The sequence below is a fragment of the Grampus griseus genome, assembly GCF_964374135.1.
Source record: "Grampus griseus genome assembly, chromosome: 14".
NCBI lineage: Eukaryota > Metazoa > Chordata > Mammalia > Artiodactyla > Delphinidae > Grampus > Grampus griseus.
This window is the reverse complement of record NC_139008.1, coordinates 42,150,182-42,168,832: the sequence shown is the minus strand read 5'-3', so window position 1 is coordinate 42,168,832 and position 18,651 is coordinate 42,150,182. Positions and strand designations below refer to the sequence as shown.

The following is an 18,651-nucleotide window of genomic DNA, read 5'->3' as shown; positions in this document are numbered from 1 at the left end:
TCCGTGAAGGACATTAATTTAAAAAATTAAACTGAAAATTTTAATATTAGACAACCAATAAATTCAGTATCCTGTAGCTTTCAAAACTGGAGAATGTGTTTCTTTAATATTTAGTATGGATTAACTGGCTTTATTAGTTCATTTTCAACACGGCCCTCTAAAATGTCATTTAATGTCCTAAAAATGTCACTTTTATTTTTATAGTAAATTAAGAACATAAAAGGCATTTGAGTTCACTTCATAGTGTCAAAGTGATTTTTGAAAAGGTACTATAATGCATGAAAACAAGTTTCTTTAAAAAATGTGTAAGTTTTATAAATTTGGCCATAAATTCTGACAAGATGAATCGAGCAAATCGTTTTCTTAATATTTCAATTCAAAAAGCCTAAAGGGAAGAAGAGAATAATGGCCAACTGGAAATTTAGTGTTATCCCCACATTTAAAGGACAAACCATTACAATGTAATAAAATTAATCCAGACATTTCCAGGGCAAGTGTGGCTGACCTTTTGTTCACCAACCACTGACCCCAGGGTGAATGCGAGAGGCTTGTGGAGGGAAAGTCTGTTTGTTTGGCTTCGGTCCCTGGTATTTAAATTGCATTCCCTAATCAAATGAAAAGGCTGTCCTCTCTATCAGGTTACAGAATCCATGGCAACATTTGGCCTTTTATATCCATAATGTTAGCCTTTTTGTTCGCATCTAAGTAGAGACACCTGGAGCAATGTTAACATTAACCGATTTAGCATTAATAGCTTCATTATATAAGAATTTCTGATCAGATAGCTGTTACTTTTGTTATATTGCTTCAGCTTGTATTGTTGTCATTTTTTATCTCCCTGCTTGGCAACCAGGCAATGATTTGCAAATTTTTTTTGTCTTGATTAATTAAGCAATATAATTATCAGTAACCACGATGCAGCCTTTGCTCAACAAAGCTTCAGAGAGAAAACAATGGTAAGTCTGTTAGTATGAATGCATTCCACGCGTCCCAGATGCATGAGGATATTATGAACAATGAGGGGAAAGGCCGCCTGGGAGCGGGGACAAAGGGTGCCACGCAGACTCGACACACTGCGCATACCGCCAGGGACGCGCCGCGGGCTCCCGGGGACACAGACGCCTCGTTAGATTACAGCTAGTCAGCAGAGATTAATTCTCAGCCATTTGGTGCAATAATTTACCCATTCCCCAGTATTTTAACCAGAGCGCCTTACCACGGAAGGGAAGGCTTTGTACTTGAAAGGTTTATTTAACCTTGCCTACTTTTAGGGATCGCCACCAAAATCAGTATTTTTGCTTAGAAATTGTCATGACGCAGCTGTTTGAAGTTGAGGAAGCTCCTTCTCGGGAGGGCAGGCTGTGCACGAGTTTCCAAAATGATAGGTAGCATCAGAGCTGTCTGTGGAGGACCTGTATCTTTTATCTGAACGTGGTATGACTTTGTGGTCTGAGTACACTTTACCAGCCTCTGGGTAGCCATACTTCTCTAAGAATAATTTTAATCCTTCTTTAGGAGGGAAAAAAAAAAAAAAAAAACCTCATCAGTACACAAAAGTCCTGCTCACTGGATAGAGTCATGCATATTCAAATTGTACTTTCATTCACTGGGCCTCATTAATAGCCTGTGTAATAATGTGAGGCTGTTTGTAATACAAGCTCACAGACAGCACTGCTTCCAAGGCCTTTGAAATTTAACATATTTCGCTTTTTCATCCATACACCTCCCTTAAATATACAAATTATGTGCCTGGCAGAATCCGCCTCCTCTTCATAATACAGCCTTTGCAAAACGGTATGTCGAAGGACCACGGCTGTGTTCGTGTCAGGCAGGCATCTGAGAGGGTCTGCTCCCTTCTTGAGCTTTTCATTGAACTTTTTAAAAGATACATTTAAAAAAAATCAGTGTGCTGAGAAATGTAATACCATTGTTAGGTTACTTTCAAGATACGTCTGTCTCCATAAATGTGGATACCGTAGCCTTTGGTCACGGAAAAGAAATGTGCTGTTGTCAGACTTGTGGTTTTTCCTACTTGTATTACTAAGTCGGTAGTCAGAGAAGACGTACACATGGGGCAGAAGGTGAGTGATATACAGGGTTTGTTAAAGCGCCCAGTCTGTCCTGCAGAAAAGTGATTCATAAAGTCTCCAAACTGCAGGAGGTACCCGTGTTACTTTCCTTCTTCCAGTAATTGGAAACAGTACGGGTACTCAGCACATTGGCTTGTATGAATTCGTGAAGGTACGTTTTAGCATTTTTGTCATGTTTCTCTCCAGGCACATGAGTGACTGGCTGGTGACTATCTGACCAAAGGGTAGATGAGCGGAAGAAGCCTTGACCAGGAGCAGTTAAGACAAGAGGAAGCTGTGGGAAAGCGTCCTCTTTGTCACCCCAACCAGTGTCCATTTTGTAAATGAAAAACATGTTAACATCCTCTAGACTCTCCTTACTTGGCCATGGTAGTTATGGGCCTGGGAGGAAAACAGGTGATGATTCAGTCCTTTCTAAGAAGCACAGGCAGGAGAGAGTAATAGGATAGGAGCTGGGGACCGCAAAGTTCCAGTTCCTGTGCTGCCACAGTGGGGGGTATCTTGGGCAAGTCTCTTAATGTCTTTGGACCTTAACTTCCTCAGGTGTAACATTCAGGTTGGGGACCAGGGTGTCTACAGTCCTTCCGGGGATTCTAAGCACACTTTAAAGAGGATGGGCCCTCCTTGGGTCCTCGTGTTCCTAGATGCCCATCCTTTCCCTAAGTTGCCCTGAAGCTGCCGTTGAGGTAGTTTCTGGCTCCCTTGCAGGCTCAGCAGCTGTTGTGTGTGTGTGTGTGTGTGTGTGTGTGTGTGTGTGTGTGTGTGTCTCCAGAATGACACCTAGCCCAGGACCTTTCCCTGGAGTAAGTGCTCAAAATGCTAGTTAGGGCTGATGCACCAGAAGCCACAAGAGCACCTGCACATGTGAGACCAAGAGGAGCCAGTGTTGGCACCTGTGTTTGGAAGGAAATCTTTTCCTAGCGTGGCTTTATTATAAAGGGAATGTGTTTGACTGCAACATGGTTATGTAAATTTCCTCTTATTTCAAATGTTCAATTTTCTTATTTATCTCAACCCCAACCAAATAACCTTTTTGAGATTAAGTCATACATTTTAAAATACTTTGGGACATTCTCAGGGAAAGTAAGTTGTTAGTTTCTGAATATGTAAAGAATCATTTATTTTGAAAAGATAACTGAGAATACTGAATAACCAGAATTCACTAAATATGTTATTAAGTGGATTACTGCAATATGTTCTGTTTTGGTAATTTATTATTATCGTTATTGGGAGTTTTTAAAGTAGAGGAATGACACTGGGAACTTTGTGAAAAGGCAGCTGTCATTTGCAGATGTTATATCAAAATCAAATTTCTTCTCTAATTCATGGCCACTCCTAATCTGAGGAATTCCCTGGATACAAGAGATCTATATTATTCCTTTTGTCCAGTTTTGAAAGACTATCTGAGTCACCCACAAACAGTTGCCAAAGAATAATAAGGAACATTTATTTATAAGATAAGCCTCAGTACAGATGGAAAAAAAATCTGTAGCCTATTATTAACTCATAGCTCCTGTTTTATCTTTCACAACAATTTGGCTATTAAGAATTCCTTCTCAATTGATTTTCCTCAAAAGTTGCCATTGTTTTCCCTTTTTTTCAGTTGGTCTTTGATAATACATCTTCCTGCTTTTGCCTTATCCTCCTCCTTTGGCCAGAGCCAGCCTGTGTAAATGTATCCTGAGTGGCCAGTGGAAGAGCCCGCTTTGTGTCAGAAAGTAGGACAGTTCTCATCCTCTGCCCCAAGTGACCTCAGCAGGAAAGGCCTTCGGGCCCACGATGCCCACTCTCTGACCCCTCGGCAGACACGCATGTGCCTTTCAAATCTCCTGCACGCGGCTGCACACACCCTCGGCCAAAGCTGGGCAAAGCAGGCTGGGGTGTCAGGAGTGTAGAGAACACCTCCATAAGCAGGACACTGGCCCAGCGCCCCCAGAACAAGAGGCGTACTTTCTGTGCTGTACTTGAAGTTCATTAGTTTGTTGTATTGGGTTTTTTGTTGTCTAGTTTTCTTCATGAATTCTTTTATCACAGCTCCATCTCACTGATTACGGGACTGCTTTTTAGGGTTAGGATTAGGGTTAGGGACCTCATGACAGGTCCGTGGAGCACTTCTCCCCCACACCTCACCATGGCATCAGCCAGACTTTTGTATAGTAATAGGAAACAACCAAAAGAGCTGCACATCTGAGACCTTATCCATGAAGTCTCTAGAGAAACCCAGACACAACAGGGGAGTCAGAAACGGAGGCATCCAAGGAAGCTTTAGCCTCTGACACCTTCATCTACAACTTCAGCAAACCATAAACACAGCCTGACTCCTAGCCAGACAAACATAAAGCCTTACACTAAAGGCCTATTTACTTCAATTCCTTTTACCTGGTATATCATGTCCAGCTTTCAACAAAAAAATTACAAGGCATACTAAAAGGCAAAACAACCCCCACAGTTTGAAGAGACAGAGCAAGCATCAAAATCAGACTCAGATATGGCAAAGATTTTGAAATGATCAAATCACGAATTTAAAAGAACTATGATTAATATGCTAAAGGCTCTAATAGAAAAAATGGACAACATGCAAGAAGAGATGAGTAATGGAAGCAGAGAGATGCAAACTCCAAGAAAGAATTAAAAGGAAATGCTAGAAATCAAAAACACTGTAGCAGAAATGAAGAATGCCTTTGATGGATTCACCAATAAACTGGACGGGTGAGGAAAGGAACTATGAGCTTGAAGACATGTCAATAGAAATATCAAAACTGAAATGCAAAGGGAAAAAATGATCAGAAAACTGAACAGAGCATTCAAAACCTGTGGGATAATTATAAAGTGTTATATACCCCTAATGGGAATACTAGAAGGAAAAGAAAGAGAAAGAAACAGAAGAAATATTTGAAATTATAACTTAAAGATATTTTTATATAACGTATTTTAATACAATTATGTGAAAAATTTCCAAGTTGATGACAGATACCAAACCACAGATCCAGGAAGTGTAGACAACACCCAGGAGGATAATACCAAAGTATCTACACCTAGACATATCACATTCAAACTGCACGTGGCAGACTGAATGTTTGTGTCCCCCCCCACCCCCCAGAATTCATATTTTGAAATCTAACCATCACTGTGATGGTATTTAGGGGTAGGGGTAGAAAGATGATTAGGTCATAAGGGTGGGGCCCTCAGGAGTAGGATTGGTGACCTTATAAAAGAGGCCCCAGAGGGCTCCCTTACCCCTTACTGCGTGTGAGAACACAGAGAGAAGACAGCCGTCCATGTACCAGCCATCTTCTGACGTCTTGTTCTGGGACTTTCCAGCCTCCAGAACTGTGAGAAATAAATTTCTGTTGTTTATAAGCCAACCAGTCTATAGTACTCTGTTAAAGCAGCCCAAACAGACACTACCAAAAATCAAAAACAATGGGAAAATCTTAAAAGAAGCCAGAGGAAAAAAAATAACAACTGTAGAGGTTCAAGGATAGGTATTACATTGGACTTCTAGCCAGAAATCATTCAAGTTAGAAGCAAATGAAGTAAAATATTTCAAGTGTTGAAAGATAAAAACGACCAGCATGGAATTCTGTATTCTTCAAAAGTGAAAGAAGAAATGAAGACTTTCTCAAACAAAAATTAGGAAATTTGTAGCCAGGAGACCTGCCTTGCAAGAAATATTACAATAAGTTCATAAAAAAGAGAGAAAATATTACAGAACAGAAACACAGATCTACTTTAAAAAGGAAGAGCTTTAGAGAAGGAATAAATGAAGGTAAAATGAAATGTTTTATCTTCTTATTCTTAATTGATCTAACAAATAACATTTTGTTCCAAACAATAATAGCAACAATGTATTCAGTGATTATAACTTATGGATAAGTAATGAATGACAGCAGTGTTATAAGGATGGGAGGGAAGAATTAGAAATATTCTGTTATATGGTACTTGCACTACCTGTGAAGCAGTAAGTGTTATTTGAAAGAGGACTTGGATTAGTTATAAATGTATATGTCAAACTCAAGGGCAAACACTAAAAGAAGTAAAGTGTATATAAAATATACACACACATACACGTATGTGCATGTCTGGAGGACAGGGCCATGCCTCCCCCTCCACATCCCACCCTGGACCATGGAGCACATGAGAAGTGCTTGGAATTTAACACATTTTAACTTTTTATAAAGTTTTCACTCCATGGACTTCTCAGTCTTTCTGACAAATAACGTAACTGATATTTCTTTTTTCCAACGGAAAAGTTGTTATACTTAAATGCAATTTTTTAACCAATGTATCTGTCACCCACTTTGGCATCTCAGGCACAAATGCAGGGCCAGAACACACCCTCTCAGTTCAGAAGTTCATATCGTGGGATCATGAGCTTCCCAGAGGGGGAAACTGGCAGGTCCTGGAATCCTAGACACGGAGGGTAGAAGCGCCCTGAGAAACCACCGGTTCTGACCTCACTCACGCACGGATGACCCTGTGAGGGTCAGCCTCTCTGTGCAGCCAGCATCCCTGGTGCCTACAGCCCTGTGAATAACCACGCCCAGAAATCACTCCTTTCCCTTCGGCCTCTCATTTTGGCCCTTCGTTATTTCCAGTCTGGCACTTGATTCTCTCATTGTTCATTATAACTTTTTGGTTGTTTTAGGTTGACTTTGGGGATCTGGTCAGAAACGTGAGAAACTGTGTTGTTTGCAGTTTTCATGAAACGCCCCCAAATAGGTTCTCTTCTCCTCGGTTCATAGGCAGGATTTGGGGCAAGGCACGTGGTGTCCCCGGTGGTGGGGCTGCTCTGCCCTGGTGCCTTGGTTGGTAGACGTGAAGGCCTGCCCCTCAATGTGAGCCTTGTAGGACCACATCTCCAGGGATGGCCCCCGTCCCCATGGGTGATGAGGCGGTTCTGGCTTCGGGGTAGGTAACCAGACGGCTTCTCTGGGGGGGTGGGCATCTCCCCGCATGCCTAGTCGCCCGTGTGTAGGAGCTCTTTTCTTCCGTGTCTTTCCTTCCTGACCCCTTATTCTAACATTATTTTCCAGCTCACAAAGTTCTGTTCATAGAGATTGTGGTCATTATTGCCATTACTCTTCACTTCACAGGCCCTTGCTTTACTCCCATCTTTTTGTAATGTGGCTTTTCCCTCCGAGTATAAAAACATGCATTCTTCCCTGCCTGACTTCTGCGTTTGGTTCCTGACCACTTAGTTTGCAAAGACCATCTCCAGGTTAGCTCTGTGGCCTCTGCCAGGTTGTATCTCCTAGCGACACGCACAGACTTGAAGAGCACGCTTTCATCGTGGCCTTTTCATCTCATGAATAAATGTAGAAAATTTACCTGGGGCTCTGTGTTGCCTGCATTTGGTTTCCCAGGACATTAGGTGGGTGGAGAGGCTGCAGGTGGGCAAATATAGCAGCAGCGAGTTGTGAAAACGAGCTGGTTATTTCTGCTGGGCGTTCGCGGAGTCTGCTGTCAGCTGGGCCCCCGGCTGTTCTTCAGTATTTTCCTGAATCTCTCAGTGATTCTGATGCGCCGTGCATTTCCCAAGGTACCAATTCCAGAGCTTTTCAGTCTTCTCAAGTCCACAGTCTAGGCTTCCCTCCTGCCTTACCTCCTTTAGTGCCCAACCTCTGACTTACCCAGGAAGCCCCTCGGCAGCAGCGTGCGGGCTCTTGCCCGGTTCTGTCGACACCCTTGCTCTTTATTTATCTGTAACCTTTTAGTCACGTCTGTTCACACAACACCAACTAATGCTCAACTGGATTAACACCTCCTGACGTACGCGGTGGGGAAGCTGCCTTAGCAAAAGAGCCAGTGCCCCCTCACCCTTTCCTTCCCGTCCTACACTGTTTGCCTGGGGTGTACCTCCCCTCCCACCACCAGTCTCTGCTGACACCCACGGTCATGACCGCCTCCTACAGGAAGGTTTCCGAGGCTTCTCTCAGCTAGAAGAAGACTCTCTCTGGCTACAGAACGTTATGTCTGTACTCACCCTAAAGCTCTTTTTTTCTCTTCATCTTTTTGCCTTCTTGAATACGTATTTTTATCTTCCGTGCAAACTGCCTGTGGGCAAGAGCCGTGATTTATTTTTCTGCATTCCTCCATAGCCCTCAAAGCAGGCAAATACGTAACTATGAAACAGATGAAATCTGATCTCCCTGCCCCTTTCAGCCTAGAAAGATTCTGTGTGCTCTTCAGAAGTTTCAGGCAAAATTTGAGAGTCCTCTGATTATCCACTTTTTCCAAAAATTACCTTCTGATATTTAGAGAACATATTTATACATATACAGAGATGAAAATATTTGGGAATAAACATTCTCCTTCTCAGAAACACACCTTATATTTCTGTTAAAGTTTTCACCCTTATCTCAAGCGTATATGATTCTTCTGCATTCCCTCTCACTAGGACAGTACTGTTTGCACCGCACTTATTAATATAGCATTTGAACCTTTCAGCCAGTCTGTGAGGGCAGTGGGGCGGACCACACTGCCCCTGGGCTCCAAATACGTCCACAGTTGGCGCAAGTGTAGCAAACTTGGTTTCCGGGTAGCCAAACCAAGTCCAGAATTTGAATCCCAGTAGCACTGATCTCTTTCTGAGCAGAAGAGTGTTAGTTTTCACACCTGTGGGCAGCGGCTTATTAATGAAGGACTGTACACTTTACAGGCATACGTGCGGAATCCTAGACCTTTGATTAAGTCACCCACCTCTTACATGAGAAAAGCAGTGTCAAAGAGCTGGGCACAAAAATCATGGCCATATCTTTGTTATGAACAGATGCCTTTAGTTTTAAAGGGAGGCATAACTGACCAAACTGGGTAAGTCACACCACCCAGACTCTGCATTTACAGCTTCCAGCACAGCCTGGGGCTCAGCAGGCCTGGATCTCGAGGCAGTGTTCCAGTTCTGGAAGCTAGAGGTCATCCATGAGGAACTGGAACAGACCTCAGTTGTTGATTATCCAAAATGTCTCGACTGAGTCCTTGAAAGATTAATTCCCACAAATCAAATGGAGATTTCCAATCACTTTGTGTGTCCCAAGGATTCTCCCTTGTCCTTGCTCCAGCAACTGGGTGCACCCCTGTGCTGTTAGGCTGCACAGTGTTGCAGCAGGAACTTCTCTGCGAGTCTTCTCTGCTTTCACGGTATCTGGCTGTGAAAGTGCCTTGGACTAGACCCGGGCCTGATGAGGAGAAAATCATTGGGGCTCTACTTTCTAGCTTTGTGCCTCATCTCACAGCTGTTCTTCCTTTCAATGCGGAGCACGTGAGAGGGGCTCCACATGCATCTCCTAATTTGCAGCTGGAAAGGAAATCTAGTTTGTCAGCAGTCTTGGAAAATCTTATTAATCTCCAGGATTTGGTCATCATGCAGAAGCTTTAGTTGGTTGTGAATATACGTGCTCAACAGGGACGAAGTGATGAATTGAGGTTGTGATTAGGCCTAACACTTGATGTAGTCTTCCAATAAATTTCCCGTTGGGCGTGGGAGCAGGACGGGGTGCGCAGGAGATTCCCTTTTCCCCGTCCCCGTTGTGTAGCAGAGCCACTCACCCAGGCCACCCCAGAATTCCCTGTACTACCTTGCTGTCCAGCGATCTGGGGAGCCTGATAACCAGGGGCAGTTTCCCCTTCCAACTGAGGGGACCACAGTGCCTTCTTCTGGTAGGGTTGCTGCTCCCTTCCATACTAAAAACTAACAGCAGAGACCAGCATTGTAGGAGCAAAAGAAAAAACTCACATGTGGGTCAGGAGGAGTAAAGGGAGCAGCACTCTCCTTCCCCCGCTATACCTAGATGTGAGTATTCTGATTATGGAAGAAAGGCCACCATGTATTGGTTCCTGGTTCCAAGGACATACCATATCTTATAAGTCAGTATCCCACCCTCACATGGCAGTATGTCCCAGTGAGCATGGGAAATGAGTTTTCAACAATCTTCTTGCATGTAGGCCCCTCCACTCAGCTCCACTGGGTCCAGTGGACCTCTGTCACACTGTCTTGCTTCCTACACCTTGTGGTGTAACTTGCTATAAAATGAGGCCAGCCCCTACCCTGTTCTCCCTCAAGAATGTCTTAGCTTTTCCTGGCCTCTCTGATTCCCATATACATTTTAGAATCAGCTCATCAGATACGGTGTGTTGAATCCACAGATCAGTCTGGGATGGGAAGTAACAAATGCTGAGTCTTCTAGTCCATGGACAGATACATCCTTCCATTTATTATATTTAGACTACTGGAACGTCTCTCAGTGAAGTTTTACAGATTTCTGTATACTTTCCTTGTTAGATCTATTCCTGTGGACTTCATATTCTTATGCAGTTGTAAATAGTATCTCTTCATTTCATTTTCTAATCATTGGTTGCTGGTAGATAGAAATGCAGTAGGATTTTTCTGTTTATGCTGTGTCCATTGACCTTGATAAACCCTCTTATGAATTTGAAGTGTTTTCTGTAGATTCTTTTGGAGATTCTGTGAATATAATCGTGTCATCTGAAATAATGACCGTTTTGCCTCTTCATTTCTAATTCATAATCTCCTATTTCTATTTCTTGCATCTATTTCTTGCATCTCCTGCACAGATGTTGATAGATGTGATCAAGGGGACACTCTTCTCTCTTACATACGTAAAGCTTTTAATGTTTTACCCTTAAGTTTAGTGGTTTCTGTAGGGTTTAGTAGATATTCTTTAACAGATTAAGGAAGTTCCCATCTATTCCAAGATGGCTAAGAATTTTTCTTTATCATAAATGAATTTTGAATTTTATGAAACACCGTTTTCAACATCTGTTGAGGTGATCCTCTGACTTCTCTCATTTCTACTACTAATGTCGTTAAGTATATAGATTGATTTTTAATGAAAACCCACACATATTCCTGGGATATACTCAACTTGGTCATGATGTTTTATTATTTTTTGCATGTTATTGAATTGGTTGGCTAGAATTTTGCCGGGATTTTTGCCTGCATGTTCATGAGTGAGATTGGCTCCTGGAGTGAGATTGGCTCCTGGTTTGTTATTAAGATTACACTAGCCTAATAAAATGAATGGGTTTGGTTTCCCTTTTCCTATACACTGGAATTGTCTCTAAAATAATAATTTGTCCTTTAAAGGTTTTGTAGAATTTGCCAGTAAAGCTATCTGGGATGGCTTTTCCTCTTTAAAATAGTTTTTTTTCACTGTGATTCAATTACTTTAAAGCTTATAGAATTATGGTTTTTATGTATCATCTTGTATCTATATTAGCTAAGTTGTATGTTACTGGAAATTTAGCAATTTCGTCTAAATTTCCAAATGAAGAGGCATAAAAAGCTATACACGTTTTCTAAACATCTGTGGTCGTGTCCCCCTTTTATTTTTAATATTATTTATTTGTACTTTCTTCTTTTCTTGATTCATCTTGCCAAAGACCTATCAATTAATTGTATTAGACTTCCTTCAAAGAACCAACTTTTGATCTTGGTTATTCTCTCTATTGTGTTTCTATTTCATTAATGGCTAGTTCTGCCTTTTTTTCTTTCCCTTTACTCTTCGAGTTTATTTTATTCTTTTGGCTTTCCAGTATTTCTTGAGATGGGTGCCTGTCTCACTCAGTTGCAGCCTTTGTTCCTTCTAATATAAGCATTTAATCTTACACATTTCCTCTGAGTACTGTTTCAACATGTAAGTTATAATATCCACTATTTTCATTGTTATTCAGCTTAACATATTTTAAAATATTCATTTCAGTATTTTTGTTGGCCCCTGAGTTATTTTGAAGTATTTCTTCATTTCTAAACATAGAGATTTGTTCTGGTTTTCCTTTTGCTGTGGATTTTTAACTAATAGCTCTTTGGGCACACAATACGGATCGTATGAGTTCAACCCCTTGACGTTTTTTGAGACTTGCTCTGTGACCTAGAACAGGGCCCAGCTAACTTTTTCTTTAAAGGACCAGGTAGTAAACATTTTGGGGTTTGTTGCCCATGCAGTGTCTGTCACAACTGCTCGGCTCTGCCGTTGCTGTGTGAAAGCAGACACAGGTGAAGAGGGTGGCCATGTTCCAGTAAGACTGTATTTTGGGCTGATTTTGAGTTTCATATCACAAACTATTTTTTTCCAACCATTTGAAAACGTAAAAACCATTCTTAAGGTTGCAGGCCATTCAAAAAAGGCACCAGGCTGGAATTAGGCCCCACGGGCTATATCCTTGGCCTAGAATATGATCAATTAAAAAAAAAATTCTGCGCACACTTGAAGAGAATATGTCTTCTGCAACTGTATTTTGTATGTATCCATTAGGATGAGTTTGTCAGCTGTGTTGTTGGAATCGTCTATATTCTTACTTGTCTTTTAAAAAATATTTTCTTTGAAATGTAACATAAAGAAAAGGGCACACATTGTAAATGCACAGCTTGATGAGTGTCTTCAGAGCAGACGATTGATTTATTTATTTGTTTTGGCCACGCCGTGCAGCATGCGGAACTTCCTCAACCAGGGATCGAACCCACGCCCCCTGCATTGGGAGCATGGAGTCTTAACCACTGGACCACCAGGGAAGCCCCTCAAAGTAGACAATTTAATACTACCCAGATGTAAACACAGGATATCACCAACCCCCAGAAATCACCAGTCCTCCCCAAAAGTGGCCACTATTCTGATTTCTGTCAACGTTGATTAGTTCTACCTGTTTTTGAACAGTATTATATAGCATGAACTTCTTTGTGTCTGTTTCTTTCACTCAGCATTATATTGGGGCATTCCCATGATGTTATAGATTTGTTCCTTTCATTACTGTGGACTATTCTTTTGAGTCAACATGCCACAAATTTTGATTCATGCTCTTATTGATGAACATTTAGGATATATACACTTTGGTGGAATATGTGTGCCTTGCCTTTTCACTTTCATGATGAGCAGAATTTTTAAAATTTTTATTGTCCAATTAATTTTTTTCTTTCATGATTGGTACTTTTATTTTTTATTTTTATTTTTTTGGGCTGCGCCAGGTCTTAGTTGCAGCATGTGGGATCTTTTAGTTGTGGCCTGCGGACTTCTTAGTTGCAGCATGTGGGATCTAGTTCCCTGACCAGGGATCGAACCTGGGCCCCCTGCATTGGGAGCCTAGAGTGTTACCCACCGGACCACCAGGGAAGTCCCTGGTTGGTACCTTTTGTACCCTAAAAAATCCTTGCCTCACCCAAGGTTGCAAAGATTTTTTCATGTTTCCTTCTAGAAACTTTTGGTTTTAGCTTTAATATTTCAACCTATAATCCATCTCAGTTTTGTGTGTAGTATGAGGTAGAGGTCAAGGTTCACTTTTTAATATGTCTATGCAGTTGTTTCAGTGTCTTTATTGAAACAGACTTTCCTTCCCCATAAAATTGGTATGTTGCCTTTATTGCAAATCAATTATCATATATGTGTGATTCTATTCTTGGACTCTATATTTTGTTCTGTTGATATATTTGTCTATCCTGGTTCCAATATTATGTTATAGGCATTATTATGGTTTTATAGTATTTCTTGAAATCAGGTAATATGTCTTATTATTATTGTCTTGGCTAATCTATGTATTTTCATTTCCATGTAAATTTAAAATCAGCTTGTCCATATCTATAACAGCAGCTTGTTGGAATTTTTATTTGTTTTGTACTGAATCTATAATTCAGTTTCAGAAGACTTGACATTTTTATAATATGGAAACTTCCAATCGATGAACATTGTACATCTTTCTGTTTGTTTTGGTTGCCTTTAATTTATCTCAGCAATGTTTGGTAGTTTTAAGTACAGTTGTTTTGCATATCTTTTGTCAAGTTTATTTCTAGGTATTTGACGTTTTTGGTGCCATTATGAATAGTATTTTTAAATGTCATTTTCCAATTATTGGTTGCTAACATTCAAAAATACAGTTATTTGGAGGGTATATTGTATACAGTGACCTTTCACAATTCACTTACTAGTTCTAGTTAAAGTCCTTTGGATTTCTCATGGACATAATCATGTTATCTGTGAATAAAAATTACTTTACTTCTTTCTAATCTTTATGCTCCTTTCGTTTTTCTTCCTCTCTTTTATTTTTCTTTGTTGTAATGACTAGGACCTTTAAAAATGTTGACTAAAAGGGGTGAGGGTAGACATCCTTGCCTTTTCAGGTCTTTAGGTAGAAAACATTTATTGTTTTACCATGAATTATGCCATAATTTTTTTTCCCTCGAAGCTTTCATCAAATCGAGGAAGTTCCCTTCTATTCCCAGTTTGCTGGGAATTACTTTTTTTTATCATGAATGAGAGTTGAATTTTATCTATGCTTTTCGTGTTTCTATAAGAAGGTCATATGGTTTTTCTTCTTTATTCTACTAATGTAGTAAATTGCATTGATGGATTTATGGGTATTGAACCAACCTTGGTTTTTTTTTTTTATGGAAAGTACCCTTTGGCCAAGATACAGTGTCCTTTTTATATATTGCTGGATTTAATTTGCTAAAAATTTGTAAAGGGTTCTTACATTTTTGTTGAAGGTTATTAGTGCATAGTTTTCTTGTGTCAGCTCCTCATGTCAGTTCCTACGGGCAAAGATATTCTTTCATTCACTGTGTATGCCAAGCCCCTCCCCCAATTCTAACCACAGAAAAGGTGTTCTACAGATAAATAGTCTTTGACATGAGTCAAAAGACCTAGGCTGGAGATCCACATTTATTAGTTTATTTAAATTATTTCAAATATTAATGAATTTTACTCATTTGCATTCCAGCCGTGTACCAGGGTCAGTGCTGCTCATTGGAGATTTTCCTCCTCCACGTGCAGCCACTCCTCAGCGTTATTCGATAATTCTTCCTCATGTCTCTAACCTCTAAACATTGGAGGGCCACAGGATGTAGTTCTTGAACCCCTTTTCTTGATCATCTGAATACCCAGCCTGGGCTATGGCCATACCACCCTGTACGTGCCTATTTTGTCTGAACATCCAGCCTCATGGCTGTGAGCACCAGGTGTCAGTGAATAACTCTTACAAATCTGCAGCCTGAGCCTTCCCCCTGGCTTGCCACTCGATGTGTCCACTGCCGCCCTCGAGCATCACCACTGGGCAGTTAAAAGGCATCTCAAGCTTAGCACGTGTAACACTGAGCTCATGGCCCTCCCCGCCAGTCTTTCAGGACAAGGTGGCTCCAACCTTCCGGTCATCAGGCCACACACCGTGGCATCATCCATACCTCTTTTTCTCTCCCACTTCATTAGTAATTCTCTGCAAATCCTCTCAGCTCTACCTCCCCACTTCCCCTGCTACCACTGGCATCCAAGCCAGCATCACCCCTCGCCTGGATCACACAGTAGTTCCCTAACTGGTTTCCATAATGCTCACTCTTCGCAGTTTTCCCAACATAGCAGCCAGAGCAATACCTTTAAAGTGCAGGTTTGGGACTTCCCTGGTGGTCCAGCGGTTAGGACTCCACGCTTTCACAGCCAAGGGTGTGGGTTCAATCCCTGGTCGGGGAACTAAGATCTCGTAAGCTGTGCAGCGCGACCAAAAAAAAAAAAAAAGCAGGTTAGATCATATCCCTCACTTCCTAAACCCTCCAGAAGGTATTTGCCTCACTCAGAGCGGAAATCCAGATCTATAAAATTCCCCTCACAGCCCCTCTTACTACCTGTCTGACTTTATCTCCTTCCGTGCTTTCTCTCGCTCACTCGACTTCAGCACCGTGGCTTCCTTACTGTTGCTGAAGCATACGGATTCTGCTCCCACCCAGGGCATCGTACTTGCTGTTGCCCTGCCTGGGATGCTCTCCCGTCAGCCGTCCTCGAAGCTTGAGGTCACCCCTCCCTCTGTCCAGTCCTCTGCTTGCAGCGCCCCTGGCTGTGCGACCTCTAACTGGAGGACCCCCCCCCCGAGAAAGAGCCCTATTGCTCTTCCCTTTCTTTTTCACCTTAGCACTTTACTACCTGACATATTACATATTATATGTATTTAAACTGTGACAATCTGTCATGAGAAGTTTAGCCAAAGAGTTCGCAATAGAGGAGCGTCGTGGAACAATCCTGCTTGGCTTGATCCGAAAGCCCTGGAACTGGGTCCAGGTCTAGCATCCAGTCTGTGGGTGGCAGCCTGTGCAGTTGTGACAGGTCCGAGACATCAAGCAGCTGTTCTCATGTCTTTGGTTTGACTTTTACTGGTTTTTTTTTTTTTTTAAATTAAGTGGTTTTGTTTTGTCTTGAATCAACAGGTTCCGTTTTTTGGGCCCCTGTTTGATGGAGCAATCGTGAGTGGGCAGCTCCTGCCAAGCCTTATCTGTGCCACTTGCATCAACGCCAGCAGGGCCGTGAAGTGCCTCATCCCCCTCTACCAGAGCTTGTATCTTTTTGCGCTAAGTGTGTAATGTATTAACCGTCCCAGCATCCAGCTTCCAGGCACCTTCTCGTGAGAGGTAAGTCTTAACAACTGGATGGAAGAGGGAAGAGGGAATTTTTTTCAATCTGGGTTGAAGAAAACTATGATTTTCACACCATTCCTTAGTTTATATTAAATATAATAATTTTGTGCTACATCAAACTTAGAAGAGTTGATTTTCATAATCAAGTCACATATGTTTATGCTAAGAAGTGGTGCCTATGACAAGATGCTCATTCCTCCTGGGGTATTTCTCCCCGAGTTCGGTCTCCTCCTCCCTCCCTGTTTGCTGCAGTCTGTTGTGTGTAAGGTGGGGTGCTGAGAAAATGCAACGGGGTCACTCCACGTGCCTACCAGAAACGACGCTAATTAATCAAAGAACGTGGCAGGTGCCACCAGAGAAGCACAAATGGTGTTCCAGGAGGTCGGGGGAGGGGAACATTGCGTCTGCTCGGGAGGACGGAAAGTTGTACTTGAACTCATCAGTAAGAATGGCTGGAATTCCTTTTGTCATTTTCCCAAATCATTAATATCTCCTTCTCTCATTTCTGGTCTTCTCTCTAAAAACAGAAGAAATTTCACTAGCGTAATTGTTTTTTCTGCAACGTTAGTTGGCATGCTGTCATCTTTAAATTCAGGCCTGACCCCTGACCATAAGAAAAAGAAATTAAGGCAACTTCATAAAATCACTGCAAAAAAAAAAAAAAAAAAAAATCACTGCGAAAGGCATCTGACCTCCTAATAAAACTCAGGATCTCTGTTTCTAATTAGTATTGGTAATGATGATAAGCGTATTGTGTTTGACCTCTGTCTCTGTACTTCTCGCAACCTTACCATCAGTGACATGTTGCTGGAGAGTGGGGGTGAGGGGTGGGTGAGAAATATAATGTGTGAATAGATACAGTTCATGAAAAATACCTTTCATTAAAATCCTGGTCACTTCATTGACAGATATTCTGTCTTTAGGTTAAAAAAAAAAATACATATGCCATGTGGCAACTCGGAATTATCATAGAAATTAGTAGTAGAAAAGAGCTATTAGGTCCCATCTGGTCCCTCCCCGGGGGCCTGGGCAGCATTATCCCCTCGGCCTGTTCCCTCCTGCTTTGTCCGGTGGTGGTGGTGTTTGGGAGAAGGCGTTCTGTGCAGTGATCTCCACGGCACTCTGGACTTAATCTTACGGCTGGTGTCGATTCAGCCTTCCGCGTGGCGTTTTTATTTCACAGACTCAGAGAGAGGTTCTTGGCAGAAATGAGAAAGACCTTTTTAGCAATTGGCTTGTCGGTTTGCATGATGAACTGGACACTTATCAGTCAAGGACATTGGACCAAGGCATGAAAAAGCCATTTGCAAACAGGAAAATTCCGTCTTGTGTAAGTCCATTGTGATTTTTGTCACCCCACCTTCTCCACTTACGGAACTGCTTGTTACGAGAGCCACGCTTTGCTGTGTTGTTGGACGCTGCTTTCTCAAGTCAGAATTAACGTGTCTTCAGAATAATCAGGTTCAAGGGAAAACGATATTTTTAAAAGTTCAAAGGATAGGATTCAGCATCACTTTAAAAACTCTCCAAGCAACCACACTTGACTAAAGTGGGTGCCAGCTTAGGGCTACTGATGCCAACGTGAGTTAGAAAATGCTGTATTCCAAAGTCACTCATAAAATAGCCAGGTCGACATCTTGGAGGATGACTTAGTACAGAAATTAGGAAAAAGAAAGTAACAAAACTTACTATGTTGATCATTATAAAATGTTAAACATTTTTCTTTTGCGTTATGCCTTGAGAAGATGTAATTGGTACTAATAAATTATTTGAAACAAGAAATAAAATATTATAAATATTTATAGAGATGTAATTAATGGGGAAAGCTTTGCAATCACTTAACTACTCTATTCTTTAATTTCTGCTTGCAAAAGAGCTAATATTCAGGCTAGAAACCAAAGGTATGAGAAGAAGAAAAGTTAGGAGAAGTGGAAAAAATAAGAGAAAATGAAGGTGGGGCTGTTTGTATTTTTGTTCTTTAAAAAATTACTAATTTAAAAATTTTTAAATATTTATAGATATCTGCCTAGGCTATTAATAATGAATTGCTCTTTTAACATTTTATTAAAACATCCTGGTCCTCACATGCTTTAGCAAAAGTCTAAGCTTGTTGATGTCACAGCTAATGTCTGGAATTCACTGCTTCACTGAGATAAG

The 18,651-nt window shown here is 41.4% G+C and overlaps 1 protein-coding gene across 2 annotated transcripts in view; it reads left to right on the top strand.

Annotated features, from left to right (window-relative positions):
- Positions 1-18,651, top strand: part of RALGAPA2 (Ral GTPase activating protein catalytic subunit alpha 2) — a 281,459-nt gene that overhangs the window by 188,883 nt on the left and 73,925 nt on the right. For both annotated transcript variants that reach the window (XM_082670096.1, XM_082670095.1), the window contains one exon: positions 16,288-16,415. In XM_082670096.1, the coding sequence (XP_082526222.1) occupies positions 16,288-16,415 (128 nt within the window). The remainder of the gene's footprint in view (positions 1-16,287; positions 16,416-18,651) is intronic.